This window comes from Mycetomoellerius zeteki, unplaced genomic scaffold, assembly GCF_001594055.1.
Source record: "Mycetomoellerius zeteki isolate Tzet28-1 unplaced genomic scaffold, Tzet1.0 scaffold564, whole genome shotgun sequence".
In the NCBI taxonomy this organism is placed as follows: domain Eukaryota; kingdom Metazoa; phylum Arthropoda; class Insecta; order Hymenoptera; family Formicidae; genus Mycetomoellerius; species Mycetomoellerius zeteki.
Genome location: NW_017257571.1, coordinates 53,107 through 79,751, shown reverse-complemented (window position 1 = coordinate 79,751; position 26,645 = coordinate 53,107). Strand labels below are relative to the sequence as shown.

General features: G+C 33.2%; 5 protein-coding genes and 1 long non-coding RNA gene across 10 annotated transcripts in view; 2 read left to right on the top strand and 4 right to left on the bottom strand.

The window, feature by feature from the left end:
• The window catches only part of angel (protein), an 8,775-nt gene extending 6,544 nt beyond the window's left edge, over nt 1-2,231 (bottom strand). The window contains exon 1 of the mRNA XM_018456206.1: nt 2,154-2,231. The gene's annotated coding sequence lies outside the window, so the exon portion shown is untranslated. The remainder of the gene's footprint in view (nt 1-2,153) is intronic.
• A 3,118-nt stretch (nt 2,232-5,349) lies between these two features.
• On the bottom strand, nt 5,350-16,234 carry LOC108727921 (ectonucleoside triphosphate diphosphohydrolase 5). Of its 3 annotated transcripts, none has more exons than XM_018456225.1 (4): nt 16,173-16,234; nt 6,459-7,607; nt 5,841-6,017; nt 5,350-5,753 (listed from the first exon to the last, which is right to left on the bottom strand). In XM_018456225.1, exons 2-4 carry the CDS (start codon nt 7,515-7,517, stop codon nt 5,676-5,678), a joined length of 1,314 nt encoding a protein of 437 aa, XP_018311727.1. In that variant the 5' UTR covers nt 7,518-7,607; nt 16,173-16,234; the 3' UTR covers nt 5,350-5,675. The 3 variants fall into 3 exon arrangements, with proteins under 3 accessions (XP_018311727.1, XP_018311725.1, XP_018311726.1); XM_018456223.1 differs by lacking the exon at nt 16,173-16,234 and adding an exon at nt 10,199-10,884; XM_018456224.1 differs by lacking the exon at nt 16,173-16,234 and adding an exon at nt 9,053-9,321.
• Nucleotides 10,909-14,917, top strand: LOC108727925 (uncharacterized). The gene is made up of 3 exons (XR_001936867.1): nt 10,909-11,185; nt 14,494-14,739; nt 14,882-14,917. It is a non-coding gene; the product is annotated as an uncharacterized lncRNA (long non-coding RNA).
• LOC108727922 (mitochondrial 2-oxodicarboxylate carrier) lies at nt 14,942-16,447 on the top strand. 2 transcript variants are annotated; one of them, XM_018456226.1, is made up of 6 exons: nt 14,942-15,192; nt 15,256-15,362; nt 15,476-15,538; nt 15,614-15,913; nt 16,002-16,147; nt 16,227-16,447. In XM_018456226.1, the coding sequence occupies exons 1-6, from the start codon at nt 15,024-15,026 to the stop codon at nt 16,345-16,347; spliced, it is 906 nt and encodes a 301-aa protein (XP_018311728.1). In that variant the 5' UTR covers nt 14,942-15,023; the 3' UTR covers nt 16,348-16,447. The 2 variants fall into 2 exon arrangements, with proteins under 2 accessions (XP_018311728.1, XP_018311729.1); XM_018456227.1 differs by lacking the exon at nt 15,476-15,538.
• Nucleotides 16,448-16,556: 109 nt separating this feature from the next.
• Nucleotides 16,557-18,404, bottom strand: LOC108727924 (Apoptosis and caspase activation inhibitor). Its single transcript, XM_018456230.1, has 3 exons — nt 18,008-18,404; nt 16,905-17,205; nt 16,557-16,700 (listed from the first exon to the last, which is right to left on the bottom strand). The coding sequence occupies exons 1-3, from the start codon at nt 18,398-18,400 to the stop codon at nt 16,621-16,623; spliced, it is 774 nt and encodes a 257-aa protein (XP_018311732.1). The 5' UTR covers nt 18,401-18,404; the 3' UTR covers nt 16,557-16,620.
• Nucleotides 18,405-19,339: 935 nt separating this feature from the next.
• On the bottom strand, nt 19,340-26,478 carry LOC108727923 (transformer 2). Of its 2 annotated transcripts, none has more exons than XM_018456228.1 (5): nt 26,294-26,478; nt 23,020-23,508; nt 22,078-22,292; nt 21,867-21,964; nt 19,340-20,530 (listed from the first exon to the last, which is right to left on the bottom strand). In XM_018456228.1, exons 1-5 carry the CDS (start codon nt 26,306-26,308, stop codon nt 20,505-20,507), a joined length of 843 nt encoding a protein of 280 aa, XP_018311730.1. In that variant the 5' UTR covers nt 26,309-26,478; the 3' UTR covers nt 19,340-20,504. The 2 variants fall into 2 exon arrangements, with proteins under 2 accessions (XP_018311730.1, XP_018311731.1); XM_018456229.1 differs by lacking the exon at nt 19,340-20,530 and adding an exon at nt 20,568-21,129.
• Nucleotides 26,479-26,645: the final 167 nt, after the last annotated feature.

Below are 26,645 nucleotides of genomic sequence, written 5' to 3'. Positions count from 1 at the left end.
AGATGTCATGAACCAATCAGAAGGCCGTATTAGCATCTTAAAGCTTAGTCGCATCGCAGCGTCGCAAGCGTTGCGGTCCAATCAACGACAAGCTAGTTCAACTCTGATTGGACCGCAACGCTTGCGATATGCTTGCGATGCTGCGATGCGACTAATGTAGAACCAGCTTAATGTAGAATGGGCTATAATGATGACAGGACGTCATCATGATGTCATTTGATATAAAAAAATTGACTTATAAGTGACGAATGAGGTCATGATGATGTCCTCATGACTTCTGTGTTCTACTTGGGTAGGCTTTTCTGCGAATGTCGGGCGAAATTCGCCGCAGTCTCGAGTGCGGCGAAAAGTTGTCATCTGAGCGTTTTTCTAAACCCATTTTGAACAACCATAGTGAAACGTCTGGACAAAATGTCCCGTCAAATCGAACGCTTCTGAGTAAAAAGTTGTCGTCCGGACGTTCATTCTGAATGCACCCCTGATGACCATAGGCCTTGCTGAACTTTTTGCACGGTTTATCATCTTTCTCTTTTTCTCTTCAACGAAAGAAAAGGGAGAAAGATGAAGTATGAACCGTGCAAAAACTTTAGCTAAAAAGAACAGACCTCATGTAATACAGAACGCTACGTGCATGTCGCGCACGAAAAGTCGGAATGTCGGAATCAGCGATAATCATGTTTCACGGACAAGTTCAAGAATGAATGGGAGCGATAATTAATTATAATTAATCCTGAAACACAAATTGATCAATCACAATCGAATGTGAGAAGAATAATCGACGATATGATTGGGTTAATTTCTTAAGGTTTATTATACCTTATACCTATTGTGTGTTAGAATTTAAAGAAGGAATTAAAAGATGATGTTAGATTTATGCCTGTTTCTACCAATGTGGATTAACTTTAATCTTGATTTAATTTAATTTTCTTCTTTTTCTAATCCTTAGAACTAGAGAAAGATGAAGAGTAAGTTGAACCGAGATTTTAAAGTTAATCTACAATTGGTAGAAATAAGAATTAGAGTAAGCTAATTTAACTAAGAAACTTTGTTTATTTATTTTTTTCCTCGTACGACGATGATGATGATAAAATAATATCAATGATAACCCAGATAGCAGGGCAACGTTTTAATGACGTCTTATTGACGTTAAAACATCATTAAAACGTTATTAAAACGTCATTTGACGTGACTTTGCTACTTAGGAAGATATGGATGTAAATTAGAGTACAGATAAGGTAATAATGAAGTAATGAAGTAATATTAATAGAAAGATAATTAAATGATCAAGGCATATTATTAAGAGGTAATTAAAAGATAATTAACTAACTAATAAAAATAACTTGAGTATAAGTTAATCGTTTTTTTTTTTTACTTGAAGTCGTTCAAACGTACGTCTATTTCTACCAATGTAGATTAACTCAATCGGCAATGTAGATAAACTTGATTAACAATTGCCGAGTAATTATACTATTTTGCGAACGTGAATGAAATTTGTTAATTTTTTGTTTAACATATAGAAAAAAATTAGATATTGAGGACAATGAATTACTAATCGAGTTAGTCGGCGATTAACTGTACTTTGGTCGAAATCACTCTAATGTTCATTTCTACAAAAGAAGTAGATCTTACAATTAGAATTAGAAAAAGTATAGTAAAGAGTATAGTGAATCGAGATTAAAATTAATCCTCCGAGGTTGACATCAAAATCTGTAACACTGCAGTTATTATAACACTTGTTTGTGACACTTTTATTTAATTTATGTTTATTAAAGAATATTAATTAACAATAATAAGATTGAAAGACCGCTAATGTTAAACATAATGCTTTAAATTAAGAAGCGTCATAACGGTCAGAACGTTAAGATGAACTATTGTAAATTCATTTATGGTAAATGAATTAATTTCAGAAATGATAATTGCGTGCCGATATGGTTGTCGGAATATTAATTAATTTTTCAAAGAATGACGTCTCACACGATAAAAAAGAATATAAATATTAAGTTTATTTTAATAATAATTCAAATTTGTAGAGAGAGAGATATATATACATAAAGAATATAATTGAGCTCCGGAAGATTAATCTACATTAGTACTTAGAAATGGACATAAGAAGACGCAAAAAATAAAGATAGCGAGAAAAGAACGAAACTTACTGTTAAGATACACTACCACTGTTAAAGATATGCTTTACGGCGAGCAGAAAACTAAAGAACCGTTGTCTCGGATGATCCTCGTGGCTTCTGGAACGAGCTTTCGACGACGAGTGACAATAATCTTTCTCTTTATCTTCTCAAGAAAAGATTAGATTCTGTGAGCTGGTTTTTGAATAAAACGCCGTCTTTATCTATTTTAGTATAACGAACATAGGTGAGTGGCAGTTGAACGAATGTATTTTCAACACAATGCATTGGTAATGCTCAGTAATAATGACTTGCGTCCTCGCGATGCTCGCCGACGATAACACGCGCGCGAACCGAAACCCTTTTCTTTCCCTCTTTCCTTCTCTTTTATGGAAATATACTTATATATTCTTGCTCTTGAATATATAATATAATCTAGCAACAAGAGCGTGTCGCATCAGTAATGAGAAACTTACATTAACAATAGACGTTAATATGGATATTTATATTGTCGGGGGTTTATAGTATAGACATGTAAAATATTTCTTCATAGTATGTACGGTACAGAAGGTAAACTTTTAGATTAGCTTCCCTTCCCCGATTTCTTTAAAACTTAGTTTTTTACATATATTTTTTATAGCTAAATACAAATTTGAAAGAATTTTTCGACGATCGAACATATTTAGACCACCATCTTGAAAATTATAAAAAACTTTTTTATCGATATATATATATTTATATTTTCTAAAATATTGATTATACCAAAAGTGTCGGAAAGTAGTAAACAGCTTTTGAATACTGTTCAACGCTGCTTTGGATGCATTCTGTTTCACGCACGGTGCATCATTTTATCTTTCTTTAATTTTTTATGAACAACAAAGATAAAATGATATATCATAAGCATCATACGTAAAATGAATCATATCTTCTTGTAATAGAGTGGGGGTAAAATGCCAGCTTTCCTTCGCTACGTAAAATTGCATCTGTCTAAAAAAAAAAACTCGTGATATTAGGCCTGTTCTTTTTGGCTGAACTTTTGCACCAGTTCATCTTTCTTCTTTTGCTCTTGAAGAGAAAAGAAAGAAAAATGAACTGATGCAAAAGTTCAGCCAAAAAGAACAGGTTTATTGTCTACAAGAGAGGTCCTATACGTAATAGACGTATATATATATATATATGCAATATTTTAGTATTATATACGCCATATTAAAAAAATTAGTAATTATTCAGTTAATTGAACTATCTCATCTTCAATTTTGAAATTAGGTTCATTCGATACTTTTATGGATTTACAATTTTCCACACGAAACGCGGTATCCACATATAGGTTTCCAATTTTCCATACAAAGTGAGATTTAATTTGAAAATAAATTAGACTTGTTTTTACAGGGCGGAACCTTTTGAACACACATGTACCTTGCAATTGCGGAAGGTCCTTCTTTTCTCTCCTTCCTCTTTTCCTCCGCAATAAATATATCATTTATTCTAAGAATTACAAAAAAATGATTAGTATACTATACATCGAAGGAATACATTAGTATACATTAGTATACATTAGTATGCATCAAAAGAATACATTAAGGCCGGTATTCATAGTCAGTTCTTATATTCAAGACCATCTTAAGTAATGTCTTAATACGCTAATGCGGCTCTCTTATTGGTTCATAACACCTCAAGGCTGAACTTGAGACGATCTTGAATATAAGAACTGACTATGAATACCGGCCAGAGGGCTGTATTAGCATCTTAAGACATTACTTAAGACGGTCTTGAAATAAGATCTGACTATGAATATCGGCCTAAGATACGATGTTCAATAAAGATTTTAGTATAAATTATAAAAATTATTGAGCTTTCAAGACTTCGAATAATCGACTAAAAATATTGAATGTCTAGAATATCTATAAGTATATAGATTATTGTGATAAAAAAATGGAGATTGTGAGATTAATATTAAGATAAATAAAACAAATAAATATATTTACAATTAAAACTCTCAATCTTTAAAAATAACAATAAATTGATTCAAGGTTATAAATACAAGGTTACAAATTGATTTCAAGGCTAATAAGAGTCAGCGCGGGAGGAGGTGCGCAAGTTATTAATTTGAAATGATTAACTTAACTCCAATTGTTCAGCGGTGTCTTCTTTCTTCATAAATCTTGAATTAAGATTTATGAATAAAGAAGACATCGCAGAACTGAACTCAATTTTTCATGTATTCTCGTCATGTAATATAATTTTAACTGACATCATCAAATTCCTCGTTCTAAAAATTATAAGAAGTAATGATTTTACTTTTCGCGAGCACAGCAAAAACTTTCGTAACATCCTTTTTGTATACGTTTAAAATTGGATAATATAAGATATAAAATAGGTGCGATAAATATGGAATGTATAAAAAGTAAAAATAACTTTAGTAGTGACACACGTTCGCTTTATTTAAAAACAGCATTTGAAAGGCACTATGTACATATTATATACACGCAAATTGTGTGTCTCCACTTTTATGGTATGTAGAATAATATGTAGAATGTTTGATTATACGAAACTGTATCAACAGTTTGTTATCTATACACATGCAATGTGTATATCAGTTCGTTATATCGCGCTGTTGGACATGTTAAATATGAGGAACGCGATATCAAGGAATATCAGAAAACGTCGCAATGCAACGATACATATAAAAATCGAATGTTATGTACATCATTGGCATCTTTTAACAAGTAGACGTTAGCGTCGGGGATAAATCTGTTTGTACTAAATTTACAATTGTAGTTTTTGTGCATCGAGATATGTCAAGAGATACAATTTCCCTGTTTCACTTGATTCTGTAGAAGATATGCCATCGCAAGAATACATTTGTGTAATCTCATTGTTTTCTACAGTTACTGAATTGTACTTTGATCAATTTTATACGATAGGTTTGTTTTTTATTTCTGCACTAAACTGCACAAGAACTCTCTTTCTCGCTTTAGTCAAATATCAAACATATACCTATCTCACATTAAGTTTCAAAGTATAGTTCAGCCATAGAAAACAGATCTAATGACTGAGGCAAATCAATTTCATCGTTGCGTCATTGCAACCAAATGTGTTAATTGTAAATATTCGGATTTTAATCTTTCAAGAAATTAACAAGATTAAAATTCGGATACAATGAATTATAAAAAATCATTGAATATACTTCGAAATAAAACAATTACAGATATTTTAAAGAACTGTCCCAAATATGTAACGGTATGTTTCCCGTAAGATAAGATAATGTGACATTTTCAGATAAAAATATATTATACTCATATCTAAAAGCATACATTAAATACTGCTTTCCTTTAAATTGTAAGAGAGATGTTTAGACAATTGTACGATTAGGCAATTGTGCGGTGAGCGTCAGTAATTATCAAATGTTTCATTAAATCCAAAGTTTGTTTATACAAAAATGTAAAGATATATTTTTACATATTCCTTTTTCTTTAACTGTATGTTCCTCCGCTTTGTCTTTTCAATTACAAATTTAGAATAAAACTCAACTAACGATAATAGAACAATAAAATGTCAAAGTCCATTTTGGAGAACATTGAACGCTGCTCCCAATGCCCAACTTAATTCATGGCCATTGATCCTCTTATAAAGCTACAAGAATTAAAAATACTTTGTTATTCCTAAGAACACTGTCGTAAAATAAAAATAGTATCACAATATTATGTAACTTTTGCTTACATATAGCTTAGTCGACGGTTCCAAACCAAATCCGTCTCTTAGCAGAACATAAATAAATGTCAAATCTAAGCACATGAACGGCTGATCTGTGTTTGGATAGTCGCACGTCTCCATGGCTTGTTTAAAAAATGAATTCAAATGCACCATTCCGCCCAAAAATGGATCTATTAATGCTACCTAAAAAATCGATAATACAAATATTATAATATTTATATTTGCAGATAGAAATATTGTACTATTTATATTAAAGAACTATACTTTTTTTTCCTAACATATAAATTATAAACTATGACGGCTGCAATAACATACATATGAGAGAGATACGCGGTTTTCATATTTATGAAGTTCGTTAATTTATGTGTTAGGAAAAAAGTATAGCTCTTTAATATTAAATAAATCTATATCTCGTTCAATATATATTCATATATAATTAAAAAATATTTTTTTTTTTATTTTTATATTATTAAATTCATATCTTATTTATTTTATATTATCTGTGTGTTGTATTCTCTTATATTATTCAATCATCTATAGATATAATAAAACATGATTTTGTTAAATATTTATGCATTAATATATCAATATTTATTTAAATTTCATAACTTTTTGAACCTTTACCTCAGTCGCACGTTCAAAGTAGTACGAAAACGCGTATACTTCGTGATCCTTCAAACCTATTGGTTTTTCTGTGAGAGTACCAACATATTTCTCAATAATCTTTAAACATTCCGCAAAGCGTACAATCGGCTTGTTCTCATCTCCGCCAGCAAAATTTTGTGTTTTAACTAATTTGTATGTGCCATTTATTGGACCTTTTACAATGTAATCACGCTCTTGGTAAGACCACTCAGTAGACACGATCGGATTGATGCACTCGGAATGTATCTCTATGGGAACTTTGAGATTTGTATCCTCAAGATTCATGTTATAAGTCAAAATCGCCTTTCTGGCGGCCATTAGACCCATGCCTAAGTAACTGTGCGTGTACAGACTCATGTTGTGATTGAATACATTGATGGAGTAAACATGTTTTTCCAATTTTTTCGCCTGGACGCTGTCCGGTTGAAACGTAACTTGCGTAGAACCACCGCCGAGATCCAACGCAGCCACGGTAGTCTGAGAGCTTAGTGAGTTAAAGCGGTCCAGTAGGAAATTGACGGTGAACCAGGAAAAGATTCCCTCGTCTGTGCCTTCCATTACAGAGATAGAATTTCTCGCGATCTGGAATCCGGATGTTTGGAACAACTTTCTGCACTCCTCTAGTATGCCGTTGGCTTTATGCTCCGGCAACAACCTCAGCCCTGCCGTGGCCTTCATCGTCAGCAGCGTACGAGGCCATTCCGACTGTGGAATCACCGCCTTCGCCTCGTTCAGAAGTGTAGTTAGAGACTTTGCGGCATCCTCCGGTTTGTCGGCAAACGAGCTCAAGCCAGGTTTTATTTCTTTGAATAATTCATTATCAAGCACTAAATTGCCATTGAGAATGGACTCATGAAAGCTAAACGCTAATACGCGGCTACCAGTAGATCCAGCATCGATGACGACCACGTAGAACGGTTTTTGTAAATTAAATGAAAGTGCTAGGGTATCAATAGCCTTACTGCCTATTCTGATGGGCTTTAAGTCATTCGCTATGGCTACGTAACCTAGGAACAATGTACCAAGTACTACTAGCATGGTGAAGTATTTCTTTCCAGGCTGACTGATGATTTTCTTCTGGTAGGATGCCAATTCATTATCGCGCTCCTCTTCATTTTCAGTTCTCAGCTAAAAATACAAAAGACAATTATTACAAAAAAAGTTTATATCTAAATTTACAGCATATTGCATTCTAATCAATTAATGCCTAAATTCTAAGCAGAATCGTAAGGCTTGTAACATATTCTTGTAAGACTTGTAAGAATTGTTAAATGCTTATACCTCTATACAATATTTTTACAGATAGCTTCTTACACTAGTCATAAAATTTACAAGAAATCGTAGATATTTACGAATAATCGTACGTCTTACAATACATACGCATAAAATTAGAATACTAGTCATAAATTTCTACAAATTTTACGAGGACACGTTACGAGTTTTACGATTCTGCTTAGAATTGACCCATAAAAGTGACAAGATTAAAAGTGACATAATGTTATATATTGTGTTACACAACACTACATTGTTGAATACAAAATTGTAATATTGAAACTACGTTGCTTTTAGTTGCCAACTGAGATGTTTGTATCACACGCAACATCATCATTCCATAAGTACTCTGATAATAATGAAATATATTCAAACGGAACACAAATCATCAACTTCAAAATGATCACTAAAAGTCACTTTTCAATCATTTACGATTCATTTTGAAACTCGAGTATATATTGTTTTTAGAATACTGCAGTATTTTGAAGAAACCATACGCAAATCATGTTATAACAAATTCAGAATAGTTACAAATGTATGTACTAATGTAACACTTCCTTCCATCTCTAATTATGAATTTTTAGGATTTGCTTTCTATCAAGGGTGGCTTTGATTAAATCCAACTAATTTAATTCAATCTGAATTGCTCGCAGCGAAATTTCTAATTATACAATTTATTTTATTTCTTAATCTTCCTTCCACATGTCAACAAAAAATAATTCTCTCATTAATAAAAGCACAAGTTCAGTTTGACAAGAATTTGACTTTGATCAAACTTCACTTTTACCAATTCAACCAACACAATAATTGTGCTCATAATAAAATTTCTAAGGCCCAGTTTCACAACTCACGGTTAACTCTTAACCGAGGTTCAACTTGTTTCTCATCCATTTCCAATTCTAAAATTAGTAAGAGACAATGAATAAGTTGAACCTCGGTTAAGAGTTAACCATGAGTTGTGGAACTGGGCCTAACGCAGAATCAAAAAATAAATAAATATTGCCACTTTAATATAACTCATCATTTTTAATCTTTCCTTTTATGTCGAATAACAAAGAATCATCGTCCCATCCTCGTTAGTAAATACCACAGGTTTTACCCGGAACAACGCTAATCATCAATGAGAACAACTAAGAGTTTGTCAAGGTCACCCTGGATCAATCGTCGTTCGAGTTAATTTGTCGAGGTCATGACGCAAGAGGGAAACAGACAATGTTAACCTAGTCTGGGCATATGTCGCGACAGGCATAAGGAAGATGTATTTCACGTGAGGAGGCTCTTTTTACATCGTTTCTACTCACGAGCGTGTATCGCATCTAGGGCGACCCGTACGATCCGCCGGGTGACGAGTGCTTGTCATGTAAAAAAAATAAATAAATAAAACACGGAGTGTCGGAGTTCGTGGGTGCGCGACGGCCGGGCGGGGAAGTAGCGGGTGGCAACGGGTGGCAACGGGGAAGCTGGGAAAAGCAGCGGGTGGCAACGGGGAAGCTGGGGGAAGCGCCGATGTGGCTGGATGTAGCTACCGCGTGGCGCGTGCATCAACGTTCATCGCGCCCTCGAACGCAATCGCGCATTGTGCACTCGATCGTCGCAGGTACGTACGTTCCATTTGGCGCTCACGGCGCTTATAAGCGTAATTTGCCCTTGTTTAATCTTTAAGTATAAATAAGTGGTAGTGCTCAAAATACTGCATACAAATTTTATTTTTATAATCTTTTTTAACATTTACACCTAAATTTACATTATATTTATATTTTTACGAGATAGAGGAATGTAAAAGTAATTAAGACTTCGGGGCAATTCTTTTTACCTTCCTTTTCTAGAACAAGATTTTTAAAATAATTATACGTAGAGAGTAGCAATCTATTTAGTTAACGTTTGATAAACAACAAAGAGTGCTTTGTGACATAAGTCGCGACACAAACATCATTCTGTCTTTCTTAGTATTTCAGTGAGTAACCAAGATAGAACGACGCTTGGGTCACTCAATTTCTATGAAATGGAAAGTACTCTCAAGAATGAAATAATTCCCAGAGTGCTGAACAGCAAATGGAGCGCAGCCCGAGTGTCAATGAGGAGCGATCACGTGACGAGGCGCGAGTCACGGGACGCGAGAGGGATGATTCGAAATTCGAACTGTGATCTCGCGTGCGTTTCCGCGTGCAACGTATCTGTACACGTTCGCACACAACATGCACCGTCACGATCAGTCACGATTCACCGGGTACGTTCGGTTTTGCGCACAAAATGTATCATTTTATCCTTCTCCAATATTCCGTGAACAACAAGAATATAATTATATACATCGTGAGAATGATGCGTGAAACAGAACGCACTCACGAAAGACGCGGCACGGCAACGCGCTTCCGTGTTCGACGCTCGAGTTCCGACGAGCGTCGAGACGAACGGCGTAGATGGGATCACCGATAAATTCGCTTACGCACCTTTCGACGTCTCACGCTCATGTTTTATTCGACGGACGAAACGACGGTAGACCACCGACGATGATGACGGGATAAAAAGATGATTGACGCAGACAAAGAATCGGGAACGGTCACGTCCGTCACGCGAGACTCAACAGTCATAGCGCGGCAGCAGACTGTCGGGAGCGAATTGAGCCGATTGAGCGGCGTGCAGCTCGTCGGCGGGCACGAGTTTCACGTCCGTGAATACGACGCTTTGCCGGGGAGCAGTTAATGTTGCGTGCGCCGACGAGTCATTACGATATGGCGCGAAGGACCCGATAATACCTCTACTGTCTCGAGACCCACCGCTACGCGTCTCGGCAATTCGTGGATGATCGCCGAGAGTACAAAGGTGATTAGAGAAGGAGCGAGCGAGTGAACGAAACGGTCGATAATCCGGAATTTCAAGGCTCCCACTTTGAACGTTTGACAGACTGCGACAAATGTGCACGGCAAACTACCTAAAGATCACTATAAAGATCGAACGGCGATCGAAATAGAAGTAATTCAAGCGTCAAAACAGTGGATGTTAAAATAGTAATTAGAAAGAGAGAGAAATAGCGCTGACTGGTCGCTACGCGTGTTTGAAAAGATAATAAACACACGTCACACGATTGTAAAAATCAGCAAAGATGAAAAAACGCTTTGTCACAGTCCCATGTTCTTTTATGCGATTTGTATAAAAAAAAAGATCCAACCGCAAACGCAAAAAATTCGATTCGAATTTCGAGTCTTTGCGTGCCGATGATCTCAATGATTAACTTATCGCGTTGCAAAGAACGCAAGAAAAATTCTTGTTTGTACTTATACAATTATGCAATACGGTTAGATAACGAACCGCCGACGACACGCTCGTTGCGATGAGTTAGCGATTTATCGCAGAATTTGTTAGTTATCGATCGTTAATGTATCTGTAAATTCATTTAAACCATCTGTGAGCGTGCGAAGCATTGATTGATGATCGTTGTAAGTAGATTCGCATGTAATATATTCATATACATATATTTTCGTTGTGGCACCTGTGAAAATAGATTGTGTATCTTGAAGCGAGATGAAAACACATATTTCTACATAAAAGTCTGTAAATGAAAGTTACAAAAATGAGCAAATTCACCAATAAAATTATAAATATTCTAGTAAATTCGCTCATTCTTATAATTTTCACCAAGTTGTGTGATAAAATAGTCAAACCCCTTCCAATAAACGAGAATGAATTGAAATCGATGAAATGGATTCAAATTTTTAAAAATGCGTATTCGCGAACGTTAAAATGAATCCTTTCCAATTCGAATGCATTTTTATTCATTTAATAGAAATTGCATGAAGCACATTCCTATGTCTTTCAATCTAAAAATAATATCAGCTTTTCTGTGCCACGTCTCAATTCAAAATTCTGAATAGAAAATGCAATTTTTCAATTCAGTTGAATCTAATTGAATCCAATTTAATCCAATTTAAGCCAATTAAATACAAAAAAGACTTTATTTCGCGGATAAATAAAATTCCATTTTAATTCGTTCTCGTTTACTAAACTGTTTTCAAATAATTTCAATGGTCCATCCGGTCAAAAATTCGCGCATAATTAAATATATATAGTATACGTAACGTGAATAGATTTTTAGTATTCGCAGTGAATAAAGGTCCGTCTATAATACACGTAGTAAGTTTGGTTTAAGAAGAGTAAGAAATAAAATTAATTTATTTCGCTTACGCCTGTAGACCCATCTACAATACACGTAGTAAGCTTGGTTTAAGAAGTAAGAGTAGGTGTAAAAGTTTAGAATAGGTGTAGATGTAGACGTAAGTGAAATAAACTAATTTTATTTCTTACTCTTACTTCTTAAACCAAACTTACTACTGTATTTATACGGGCCTTAAGAAACGCACTCCTAGGGGTCAATTGCGTACTTTGAAACGAGATAAAAAATTACAAAAATAACAAATTTATTACAGACGTTAACCAACGAAATTATAGATATTCTTAAAATTTTGTTCACTTTTGTAATTTTCATCTTATTTCAAGATACGCAATCGACTCTCTGTATCAGAACTTTTCTTCTCGTTTTCACCACATTTCAAACATACCTATTTTACTTCAAGTATAAAAAGTTTACACTAATTTATGAAATAACAGATTTCTTGTTATCAGAATCGTAAATTGTGCACTGATAAGCCTTAATTATGTCCACAATACGAGAAATCACTTCGAGATCTTGGACGGAGAAAGAATTAACAAATCACAATTGAACAATGAGGCTATTTAATCAATATGATTGTTCAATTCTTTCTTCGCGATCTCGAAGCATTGTGGATACAAGAGATCTATTTTTTATAAGGTTTGTTCGCGTCGCAAGCTCCAACATGCTCCAACATGTTCCTACCATAGCTCCTAGTCACTCTGTCAAGTCATCTGCGATGGAGTGAGTAAGAGCTATGGTAGGAGCATATTGGAACATGTTGGAGCATGCGATGCGACAAACCTATAGTGAATTCTACAATTTACTCCAGACAAGCGTCTAAAATCAAGTTATAAGACGTTTTTTGCGTCTAAAAGTCGACTTAAAGAATCTTATTTCATAATTTTAGACTTTCTGTTGTTTGGGTAGAAAGCTTATCAACGTAAAAATAGCCGAGTCGATAAAAAGCATCTATAGCAAAGGATCTTGTGCTCTTTATTCCTCTAATGTACTATATTCTATTGTCCCATAAGACAACCCCTACGTCAATTGTCTTTCTTGGCTCGTTAAAAATTTTTCTCTCTCCTTGTAAGTTTGCCAGTATATTGTAGAGTTCACTGGTTTCTATTTTTCTATAGCTAAACTAATAGAATTTTGGAACTTAAAGTGAAGTAGGTATATACTGTTTAATATTTAGCGAAAGCGAGAAAGAAAATTCTAATGCAGAAATAATAAACAAACCTAAGGTTTTAGCCTTGATCAAGCAGTATATATGCAGTGTATTAAAAATTCCATTTCTCATTCAATTTCTTATAATAATAGCTAAACTTGAAGTGTCTCATGTTTTTTTATTGATGAGTATGTATATATATATATACATATATACAGTCGATATATATGTATACAGTCGGTTTTTATATTTAATATCGTCATAAGTCTTAAGATGTCATAAATCAGTCATAAAACCATATTAACATTTTAAGATTTATTAATTAAGATAGCCTTGAAATAAGAACAGATATATTGGCTTAAATTTGTCAGGTAGAATTGTTGTTTCGTGTACACACGTTTTCTTACTCTAGAAAGGTCTGCATATATTTTATGTATGTAACATAGATAAGGTATAATGTTGTCGGAATATTTATGAAAGAGATAAAATGTATCGATAAAATGTATGTATATAATATGATATACATTTATCGAAATAAAAGAACAAGTATATACACATAAAATATTGTAATATATATGTATATGGTATATACAGGGTGTTCAGTAGGAGAAAATTTAAGAAGTGATTCCTAGATTGATGTTAAAACGGAAATCAAGAATAACAAAATTGCGATGGATGCTTGGTTTTTTAGTTATAAATATTTTAATGATCATGTGATTAGGCATTTTATGTGAATATTTTAACATTTAAAATTGGAAAATTAAGAATAACAAAATTTTGATGGAGGCATTATTGTTTAATTATAAATATCTAAATATTCACATATTTTTGACACTAATTCTTACATGAATATTTAAACATTTATTATTAAAAAAAGAAATGAAGCTTTAACCACAATTTTGTTGCTTTTGATTTCTTAATTTTTTATCTATATGTACAATCATTCTTTAAATCTTCTTCCACCTGTTGCCAAATATTAATATAATATATATAGTATACAAAATTTATATATATATGTTGTGTATACATATATATATATAATATATACATACATAAATTAATATATTTTTATATAATAAATTATGCATATTATCTAGAAAAATTAGAAATAGTTATTTAACGGCTTTGATATTCAATTTTTATTTTATGTAATTGTAATGTAAATATGTAATTATAGAAATCATTTAATTCATATGAATTTAATACTGCAAGCTACAAGACAAATACAATTTTACATATATATTAATTATATCAAGCAAAGAGCATTTAATACTGTATACACTTCAATGTAAATCAATTGTAGATATATTTGCAAATAAAAATTTGTACAAATCTTATGCGAATAAGATAGTTAATCACTGAATTGAAGGTTAGAATTCTTTTCTGAGATCTAAAAATAGATCTCAACTCAACAAACATATTTTTAGGTCGTGGTGTTCTCCAGATCTCTTATACGCAGTATGGATTACTCTGACAGGAACTTTTATCAAGATATAATAACGTTTTGCTTGTGAAAACAAAGTTTTAATTTAAATAACAAAAGTGCAAGTATCGATACGTATATTAATATTTTTCTGATGTCTGTACTAGATAAGACAGTACATATATATCTGTACTAGATAAGATATATAGTACATATATATCACTCTAACTTAATCCGTTAAACCAAGCTGGTAAGAATAAGCAATACGAACACAAAAAACCTATAAATCATTTTAGATTCACTATTTCTCTCTTACAGTACAATATATATTTTTTTATAATTTCACAACTCAACAATTTAACAGTGAAAGAAATTTAATTATTTATTTTCAGATGCAACCTGTAAGAAGCAAAAATAATACAAAGTGCACAATACATATTACATTAACGCAAAAAAATATAATTACTTGGATATATATTGCTCTTTCAATTTTTTATATTAATCAAATAATCTATTTAAACAAAGAGTGCAAAAATGACGCGCAATACCACAGATAACTTTCTCAAACAGGCTGTCATCCAGATTGGTGCTGGAGGATCAGCAGGTTTTATAGAAGTTTGTATAATGCATCCAATGGATCTCGTTAAAACACGTTTTCAGCTCCAAGTGAAGACAACAAAATCAGATCCATTATATTATACAGGTACTTTGCGTATTAAAACATTTCTAGTATCATTATGCATTAGCTATATTAATATTATTATAGGAATTCGTGATTGCATGACTAAAATGTATAAGACTGAAGGACTACCAGCATTTTGGAAGGGAATTTTACCTCCGATACTTGTAGAAACTCCTAAACGTGCAGTTAAAGTAAGTACATATTGCTTAATACATAAAAGTGCAGAGAAAATCTGCGCATTTACTTATATTTACAAAAATTATTTTTATTTTTATTTATAAAAACTTTATCCTTTCTTTTTTAGTTTTTTACATTTGAACAATATAAACAGTTTTTCTTATTTGGCGCTAGTGCACCCACTCCGTTGGTAATTACTTTAATACGATTATTATAACGATCAGTTGATTATTTATAAGATAAAAAAAAAGTTATATTGTTGCAGACATTCTCATGTGCTGGTTTCTTCGCTGGTGTTACTGAGGCTATATTAGTTAACCCTTTTGAAATGGTCAAAGTAAAACTACAATCTAATCGAAAGCATGTCAAAGAAAGCCCATCGACATTCGCAGTGACGAAAGAAATAATTTCTAAATATGGTTTTGGATTGAATGGTCTAAACAAAGGGCTTTCAGCCACTATAATGAGAAACGCAGTTTTTAATTCGTTTTATTTTGGTTTTTATCATTCTGTTAAAGGATATATATCAGTCAGAAAAGAACCTTGGTTGGAATTTTTAAGTAAAGTAATTGTTCAGCTTTGTGTGACAGCACAAGACAAGTGTATAAAGTTATACGCGATTCTCAGTTTGTAACATGTATTGAAAATTTTAGGTTGCTATAGGATTTGTGTCAGGTACTGTCGCATCTTGTTTAAACATACCATTTGATGTTGCTAAAAGTCGCATTCAGGGTTCACAAGATGGTACGCAATACAAAGGAACGTTGAATACCATGCACATTATTTACAAGAGAGAAGGGTATTCATATACATTTTTTACTTACCGATATGATTGTATTCGTGCTCGAAATCACTCACTCACGTAACTGTCATTCTAGATTTAAAGCCTTGTACAAAGGTTTGGTACCAAAGGTGTTGAGATTAGGTCCAGGTGGTGCCATTATGCTTGTGGTATATGACTACATGCATGTATTTCTTACAAAAAAGTTGATAAACTAATACACTGCATTTCAAGAAGCTGTGAGGTAATTATAAGAACTTTTCAAATTGCATTTGATATTTATACATTATTGTGTATGTATATATAATGTATATTTTTTACCAGTAAAAAAAAGTAAGATTCATATAATTTTATAAAAATATAATTCTTTACATGTTTTAAATAAATGAACTTCTAACAATTTTACATGATCTTTCTTTTCCTTTGCTTTCAGTCTTAAATTTTTGTTTATATATACTAACGTATTGTAACAGTGTACAAAAAAAAAAGAATTAATCCCCTAAAACAGTATCTAACCATTTTTCTAAATCAATAGGCTTATTTGGAACACTCTTCGATTTTGTTTTGGAATCTGCAACAAATCGTCAATGAATCTATGATATAAATCTCTCATATTCGTTAGATTGCAGAAAATTAGGCTGATTGCAAATTGCACGTTTACAATTGTTTTTCCTGAGATGGAAATTTAACCTCATAGTTTTTAAAACGAAAAATCCCGAAAATCAAACTATATTAAATGAAACGATAAAATACCGTTTTAATGTTAAAACCTTACCAGTGTTATGAGACATAGATAATGAGATTCCTATTACAGGCTGTGGGATTCCTATTACAGTGCTTTGGACAGGTTCCTTTAGGGATAACAAAAAATCTAGATCTTCCTCTAAGTCATCGATACTGTCTTCAGGTTTTACATTCGTCGCCAAATCCACAGTTTTCAATTGATCGGTCCTCGTGTTCTCTTTGGTCTCAACTTTGGTGTCTGATAAACTCGATGCATTTAGAGTATTTAAAATCATGTTATAAGCCGTCTTGCCTCTCTCAGCGTCATTGAAGATATTCGTCAATTGATCGCTCTAAAATTAATATAAATTATCGAATTAATCATTCATTTGATTGAGATGTATTATCATAATTTGAGTCAAACTTTACATACATTCTACGTTCGTTAGGTCTATTTCTTTTTAGGCGATTTTTGGCGTGCTTCTGGTATAGCAACCAAAAGCAACCGCGGTTGAGGCTATCTTCGTTTTCAGGGATCAGAAGACAAAGATAGCCTCAACCGCGGTTGCTTTTAATTGCTATACCAGAAGCACGTCAAAAATTGCCTTTTATAATTGAACTAATGTATAATTTTTGCACTTAAAGTAAAATAGGTACCTATATAGCTACTTTCCTTTTGAGAGACATACACTGCTTTCCATTTGATGACACGAATCGACACAAGTCGACACAAGCGTCGTTTTATCTTTCTTGACATTCAGAGAGTGACAAAGATAGAACAACACTCGTGCCGACTGTAGGTCTGTTTGCGTTGCATGAAATCCCCAAATATTTTTGCACTTAAAATGAAATAGATAAATATTTGGCCTTGAAAAGAGAGAAAGCGAAGATGCCGAGTGCAAGCAACGCGAACAGACCTTGTGTCTCCTAAAAGGAAAGCAGCCGCAAGTCGATAAAAACGTTCTCCTTCTTAGTATTGAATGAATAACAAAGATAAAATGAACTTGCATCTCTTAAAAGGAAATATGTTTGATATATTGATAAAATATCAAACGTAAAAAAGCGAAAAGAAAACTTCTGATGCAGTCCAGTGCAACAACAAGAAACAAACTTTACGAGTATCTCTTGCATGTCAAATATCTCTCGAGTACTTACTACAAAGTACTTGTCAGCCACATCAACGTACTCGTTGAACGGAACGCAGTCGATCGCGGCCGATAGCGCTTTCAGGTTCAAAGTGAAGAATTCTGAATATTGCGACGAGTCGACGGTCCAGGCTTTTTCTGACTTGAAGACGAAATGTCCACCTTTCGAGAGCGGCGCGTTTATGAGGGTGCCGAAGTCCTTGCCCTCCTCCACATCCTGATCCGTTGGCGATTCCGCGTGCTCGGCGATGGATGAGGAAGGTTGCTGCGATTTGCCTTTCTTCTTCGCCCTTCTTTGCATCCTTGAGAATTCGTCTAAATTCGTCCTATCCTTTCGCGCGAAATCGTAAATCCGCCCAGTGCGTTCTCTGCTTTGTTTTTTGTTGTGTTTACGTTTAGACATCAAACCGCGCATGTGCTAACTGCTACGTAAACGGACGATAGATCGATCGATCGACGTTCGATTCTCGATTTCGAAGATTCACTTTCTCGATATTCGTCTCTCAAATACGAATTCGAAAACAGAAATGTATAATACTTGTGAACAAACTCCGATTAACTTACGCCTGTTTCTACCAATGTAGAGTAACTTTTATCTCGGTTCAATTAACACTAATTTAATTTTCACTTTTCGCGTTTCCGTCTTTAGGGAAAAAGTTACATGATCGATACCTTCTTTTAACAGAATTTTTTGCATGGTTTATCTTTCCTATTTCTCTTTTCATGTTGAGAAGATAAAGAGATGAACTGTACAAGAAGTTCTACTAAAAAAACTATTTTCATATGAATATTTTAATTACTCAATAGGAAAACGTGATGTAGAAATTATAGCTTGCGGCATTTTTTACTGCCGTTTTTCCGGAAATAATAGATACTCCCATATTTATCTTTTACCGCTATTTAAATATATCTATACATTTTTTATTTAAATAAGATTTCCGCAGGAGGTAAGAAAAATATATTATCAATTGCGAGAGAGAGAAGATTGATAATTTTCCTAGTCTATTATTATACATATTATTTAGATTTTGTCTCATTAGTTGGTGATTTATTAAAATTTGATCACAATTGTTAAATTGTAAATCAATCAGTAAAAATATGAATTACAGATAGTTTATATTTTTATATTTATAATATACTTGTGACCCGTAAGATCAAAGATGTAGATCTAAGAATCTACTTATCATAATTTGTCGTAAAACCACATTAGGCACAAGTTTATTGAGTTCATAAACATGAGAGATATACTAGAGACATGTTAGACACGAGAATTAAAATTTAGATGAACGATGGAGAAACAATAAATGTAAAATTTCACATAAATTCAATTTGGTATTTACTAAAATGTAAATATTGACGGCATGCGTCTCAATTGTTGGATATTTTTCTAATCGTGATAATCATTTGCGTTTACTTGAGTCAATTTCTAAAGATATCTGTCAGTCATAATGGACTCGTTGAAAGATCGCGATCGAGAGTTTTTAGTTTCAGAATGTGAAGAACTGAATTACGATAACCAACGAATTCGAGTACCAACGAATGCAACCATCGCTGTAAATACAAAGTTCTGTAGAAACAAGTGGCGATCCATGGGAATTAGAAAATCCAAAAGGTGAATTCTTTGCTGGAAGCTGATTTTATTAGCATTAAATTTCAGATAAAGTCCCGACAAATATACTTCTATTACATACTACAAATTTAAGACCTAAAAGTTTGCAAAGGCAATAATAACACGCAGGGTATTGGAAAGGATCAATCGATCCGCAACATTACTTTTACCCTAAAATAAAAAGCGACTCGCGTATTACGCACCAAACTTCGCAATGTAAAAAACCACAAAAAAGATGGGGACCAAAGTTGAGCGTGGCAGAAACAACATTTATTGATAAATTGCTATGATGAAGTTCTATTAATTATCAATGATAGGTAAAATTCATAATAATACGAGGTCTTCTTGAAGGAAACCGAGGTCTCAGGATGGTGGAGGGAGAGGATGTGATAAAGGAAGTATACGAACTTTTATCTTTATTTTCACGCATGCATATATAGAGATTTTTGCGTATAAGCATATGTATATATATGCAGTTCTCTAGAGCGAATAAAATGGCGTGTGGCAACCAAACCAACTGATAAAGAATATGATCGGTATAAAGGTCTGGGAGCACCTTACGCTCGTCCCTATTCTACGAAAAACTTTCGACGAACTTCTTCAATATTTTCCGAAACACTTTCGGCCCTGTTTTCACCCCCAACCAAATAACCTGTGTCCCGGTCGGGGGTTTGACGATCAACTCGATTCTGTCTTCGGGCTTGCATTACTTGAAGTTTTCTTCTAGGCTTGAGGCTTCTCAGCCGGAAATGAATTGCAGATCATATTCTTTGTCACAAGCAACCGACAAAACCTTCTGACTCTTGACAATGTGAGCAAGATAAACGTGTTCTTCAAATATCTTGTCTTGACTTTTCAAAACTCATTTTTTCAGAGTGAAACTTCAAACTTCCCTCTATCATCCAATACCTCTTGATTCAAAACCTTATAAACAAACAAATAGGTTAGAGAACTTACTTTTATTCGAAGCTTGTTATTATTTTTCTTTTTTGTGTTTTCGTTTTCTTGCTTTCTTTATTTAGGTTTACTTTATTTTTTTAAAGAGACTTTCCACATTTTCTTTAAAAGATTCTATCTAACGGCTGGAATACAACTATAAGCTAAAGACTGGCCGCAAATTTCGAGCGCTCAATTATATTCCAGCTTTCACATTATAGCCTTGTATTTTTACACAATTGAAACCTTATCTTCATAAAAGGAAGCAATATAAATTTATAAACTTATGAAAATAAGGTTTTACATCTATTCTAACCTTACTGGTTTTCGTGCAGTATGCTAAATTCTGCTACATTTTATACTTTTTTTTTAGTCTTTTTCCATAGTCTTAACGGTATTGTTATGGTATTGTAATTCAAACGCTTGTGAGATTGTATCGCATACGATGCAGAACTGGGTAAGGTAAGAATAGTAATATAATGCGATTTCGTTAATTTCATAATTTTGACCCGTTGAAGAAATATTTGGGTCAAAGTCATCTCCGAAAGGACCTGGCCTCGCATCACTTCATCTGATTTAATATCGACCTGAAATTCATTAAGCAACAAAAAAACCATGATTGTTTTACGAAGTTACGGATTGCTGCTTAGCTACTACCGTACGATTTATCAAGCGCATTTCTCTGATGCCTTCTTCTGCTGTTTTCTTGCTAACTTAAATACTTACTTTACAATCCAACTGATATTACCGTTACAATTAGAAATATAAGCGGTCTACGAAAATATGAATCCAGAAGAAATATTACATAAATTGCTGATCGACCCTTTTCAATGTAATAAAATATGTGCAAAATCATTTTCTTGACTTGATTCGTATAATAAGCAGCACTGATACAAAATAGAATTTTTTTTTAAATATCTAATGCAATACATTAATTTCTTTTAGATTTCATAATTTTCAACTATCTTCAAGAAAGCAGTTTATTAACATATATGACACAGCAAAATGCCAGGCCATAATAGAGCGAGATGATGAGAAATAGTGTCTTTCTCTAGAAAAATAAATGTCTTAAAACATGCGAAGTTTTTCTTCATGTAATATTTTCGTGTAGTGTTCGGTAAAATAAACAAGTGAAGAGAAACAACATTGCAATAAACACGGTTGTGCAATAAATTATGAAAATATGAATATTTTGCTAGATAATTTGCAGTTTTATAAATATGTTTACACAACCACCGTGTGTTTAACGTGATACAGGGATGAGACACATATCCATGTAGACAGCTTATATTACAACGTAAATTAAAGAGGAGATTGTACTTACGCGGTGAATAGGAGCGCGATCTAGAACGGTCGTAACGTGAACGTCGGCGACTGTAGTATGGGCTGGGTGAGCGACGATAACTTCCTCTGTAGTTAACCCTGTTATTTTCCGTATTTACAAAAAAACAACAAAAAAGAAAAATAATATGTAATATGTGTCAATTATCTTTTTGAGACACATGTGTGTTATTCCAGAAGTAGACAAGACTTACTCTCTACGTCTCGGTGCGTCCCAGCTTCTATCATGCAGATGCGTAGGTTTTCCCATGTATATTCCTGGAGTGGGGGTATGGGCACGTTGTGTGATAGAGAAGTCTACACGAATTCGCCTCCCGTCGATTTCCATACCGGTACATTGCTCTTTAGCCACTTTAGCGTCCTCGGATGAGTCGAAATATACAAAGCAGAATCCTCTAGAACGTCCAGTCTGTAATAAATGACATATGATATCATCGTGCCGCCATTAAATCGCACTAAATTGATTTTTAATTCACTATTGCTTTTTAATTCACATATAGACCTGTATCTATATGTAATTATGTGGCCAGAAGCCTTTAACGTATCATGTGTTCCTTAAGTATGAACGTTCTAAATCTCTGGCATGATTTTACTGTTCCCCAGTATAAATATCTATGGGGAATAACAGACTGTTGCATTAAGGTCTGTTCTTTATAACTAAACTAACATATGCCTATTGTACTTAAAATAGGTACATATTGAAGTATTTAGCAAAAGTGGAAAAGAAAGTTTTAGTGCAGTTCAATGAACTGATAAAGAACAGACCTCAAACATGTTTCGTGCTGCGCAAGTCACATTAAATTTTCCATTTAGTTATCAAAGGCCATTTAATAATTTGGCTATAAAAAGAAACAATTATAAAATAATTTTTTATGTCATACATGATACATAAGTATAATATATGTTATAATACAATATTGGTACATTAAATCTTCTACTTTATAATCTTTGTAATTTTGTAAATATGTACGATATTATAAAATATATGTTATTTAGCAAATATAATAAACGCAAATAAAAATATCGTAAGTCATAGGTAACTTACGCAGCGTGATGGTTAAATTACTAAAAATTGGCTTGGTACAGAACGTGTTAATATGCATATGTATATATAAATATACATCAATTTTACATACCTTTGCATCGATAACAACCTGTACGCGTTCTACTGGACCGTACTTTGAGAATATATGTTGAATTTGTTGTTCAGTAGTAAAAATGGAGAGTCCAAAAACACCTAGGCAACGGGAAGGACAAGGATTGTCTCGATTGCCGATGTGTCGTCGTCTGGATGACATTGGGCTGCGCGAATGTGAACGGTACACGTGTCGATCGCGGGAGTATCGCGATCGTGAGTATGAGCGGGATCTACTGCGAGAATAACGACCACCACGGTATGGTGAGCGACTCCGACTGCGGCTACTGCGATGACCAACACTGGTGTACTTGTTGCCGCGATACGACTTCCGGCCACGTGATGCAGAGCGACTACGGGACCTCGAATATTTGACTTCTCTGTCCTTTCGCTCGCGCGATTTACGCGATCTCGAGTGTGATCGTGAATCCCTTAAGCCACCGTCTGCAGTTCGTGGTCGGCGCGGACTTGCACTACGACTACCACTTCTCTGTAAATTACGAACAACCATTATCTACTATAAATTGTATCGTATAGATATATAGACATCCAAAAATTGAATTATCATTACATAAGAAATTAAATTAATTGAATTTTTCCTTAATGATTTGAGAAATTAAATATTAAAGACATAAAACATAAATATATAATATCTTTATAATATTTCTTTAATTCATTAATTTTTATAATTGCTTGTAACTCCATTAGCTACGTAAACACATTTTATATGGCATATCTTCCCATATATTTTGTTATGAGAAATGGAAGAAGGTATTGGAATATTTCAATAAATATAATAGGCTTTCTACAATAAGTAATAATCTACAATAAGTAATAATCTAAGTAATAATCTTAAGCCTAAGCACAAAGATAATCGTAACTGAGTCGTGGAACGTAAGTCGTAGTTGTAGGTTGACCAAAATATTGCGCGTTGATCTACGATTACGATTCACGTTTCACGACTCGGTTACGACCATCTTTGTGCTGAAGCTCTAAAGTCTATTCTACAATGTGCTCTTTATTTCTTGTTTCTTGCTGTTTGTCTCTCTTGCCTTTTCGACCAAAAGGCAAGAGACAAACAGAGACAAACAGCAAGAAACAGAAAACAAAGAGCACATTGTAGAATGACTATTAGTCTTTAAGTCTTAAGTCATAAGAAATTGGCCAATCACAGTCGAATGTGTGAGAAGAATAATCGTTTATGATTGATCAATTTCTTACAGCTTAAAATTTAAAACAAAGGTTGTGGCTATTGTAGAAAGCCTATAATACATTTATTTATTGAAGTATTTACAGGGTTGCCACAGAAAATGAATTTTAAAATTCCTTCACTTTTCCAGATTTTCCAGATGAAAATGGAAAATTTTCCAATATAAAATATGTAAATTTTAACTCATTTAGAGTCAAGGATTGTAGGAAAGCTAGCCTATATTATTAAAAACAACGCAAAAAAGGCTTAATAGCATAAAATTTTGGATGCAAATTCAAACCAACAAAAAATTAATTGATATTGGACAAAAGAATGCAGCTTCGAAAAAGGGCGATCAAATAAAAATACTGAATAAAAAATATAAATTTTAATTATTTTATTAAAATATCGTTTAAAGTGCGCGAGTTTTGAATGTATTTGACTATAAACATCAGATATAATATTAAAAAAATTATAACAATTATTTGGAATAGAAGCAGTTTAAGGAAATTGTGAGCAAATTTCAAAATTCCAGACTTTTTTACGTTTTCCCCTGACTTTTCCCGGTTTTCCATGACCAATTTCAATTTCCCTGACTTTTCGGTTTTCCAGGTCTATGGCAACCTTGGGTATCGATCATGTAACTTTTTCCCTAGGGCGGAAACGTGAAAAGTGAAAATTTATTGTATGTGTATATGTTTATATATACATACATAAAAATGTTTACTTTCACGTTTCCTCTCTAGAGAAAAAGTTACATGATCGATACCCTGATTTAATGAGATCATAAATACATTCTTTAATATCTTCTTTTATTTTTTCTTATAACAAAAGAACTGAATTCTGTCCTTGGAAACATCGAACATAGCATTTTCTATGTACAGATTTATGTTAAATTTTAATTTCATTTAAATATATTTAATTTAACATGAAAAAATATTATACATTATAGAAACATTCAATATTTAATTTAATATTTATTTTTTTATATTATTTAAATACAATACACTCTTATAATTGTTTGTAATTCCAGTAGGTATGTGAATACATTCTACGTGGAATGTATTCACATACCTACTGGAATTATAAGCAATTATAAGAATACATTGTATTAAAATAATATAAAAAAATTAAATGTTAAATTAAATATTAAATGTTTTTATAATATATATTTTTTTTAATATTGAATTGAATACATTTAAATGAAATTAAAACTTAAAATAAATCTGTGGATAGAAAATGTTAGAATATTCGATGATTCCGAAAACAGAATTAAGTTCTTTAATAGCAATACAAATTTAGTTCAAAAGACAACTTCTAACTGTCCAAAACATGATAAGATTTGATAATTTTCTATGTAAACAAGTATATCATAAGATAGTAAGGAATAAACTTTCTTGCAGATTGAACTTTAGATTAAACAAAGCTTTTCTTAAAGTTTTGTTTTCACACATCATGATACATATATTTGTGTATATAAATCTAGCCAAGGTGATATATATATATATATATCACAAGCTACAACGACATAACTCAAAAAACAAGAAAATAAGTTTTAATGTTTGAACATTAAAATTGTATAATAATTTTAAAATAAAATTTTGATGTAATAACTGATTATAAAGAGATATGTTCTTTTTTTTTAATAACTGAAAGATGACAATTTTTTAGTTATAATGTAGCAAATGGGCAATATATCATATCACAATCCAATTTTCTTTATAAACGAACGCTACCAATGGTAACAATATATTCTAATAAACATATGAACGTGATCGACCAATCGCGATTCAGCTTTTCACGTTTATAACCTTATAAAATTCTTTTGTCGAGATTACAATTATTGAAGAAAATGTACAATCGGGAATTCTTTTTTGTTTTAATTTACTTTACTCCAAAAGATATTTCGCAATTAACAGAAACGAAAGGAGTGTGCCGAGTTGTTGCGTACGTTGCGTGGTGATTGATAATGGCTGGAAGTAGAACTGCGTCGCTGGATCGATAACTCGGTTATGCCTGAATTGGCGTTACCTCATCGCAATTTATGTGAGAATTACGCAGATGTGTAATATTTTCATATACTCACCTCGATATCGCTCATCGCCGTTGTCTCTCAAACGGTGGATTTGTGCCGTACAAAGATCAAGATGCTTCTTCACGAGCTTGTAGATGCGTATCTTCGCAGACACGATAATAATATGGCGAAGCCAGCAAAGGCCGGACTCCGGAGTCAGTTTCGTCAGACAGGAAACGCCGGGCCCCGAGATTCACGCAAATGAACATACCAACATCCGGCGATATCGTTACGGCAACGGCGACGCGTAAAGTCCGATTTACATAAAGCTGGTTCTACATTAGTCGCATCGCAGCGTCGCAAGCGTTGCAGTCCAATCAGAGTCGAGCTAGCCTGACGTTGATTGGACCGCAACGCTTGCAAC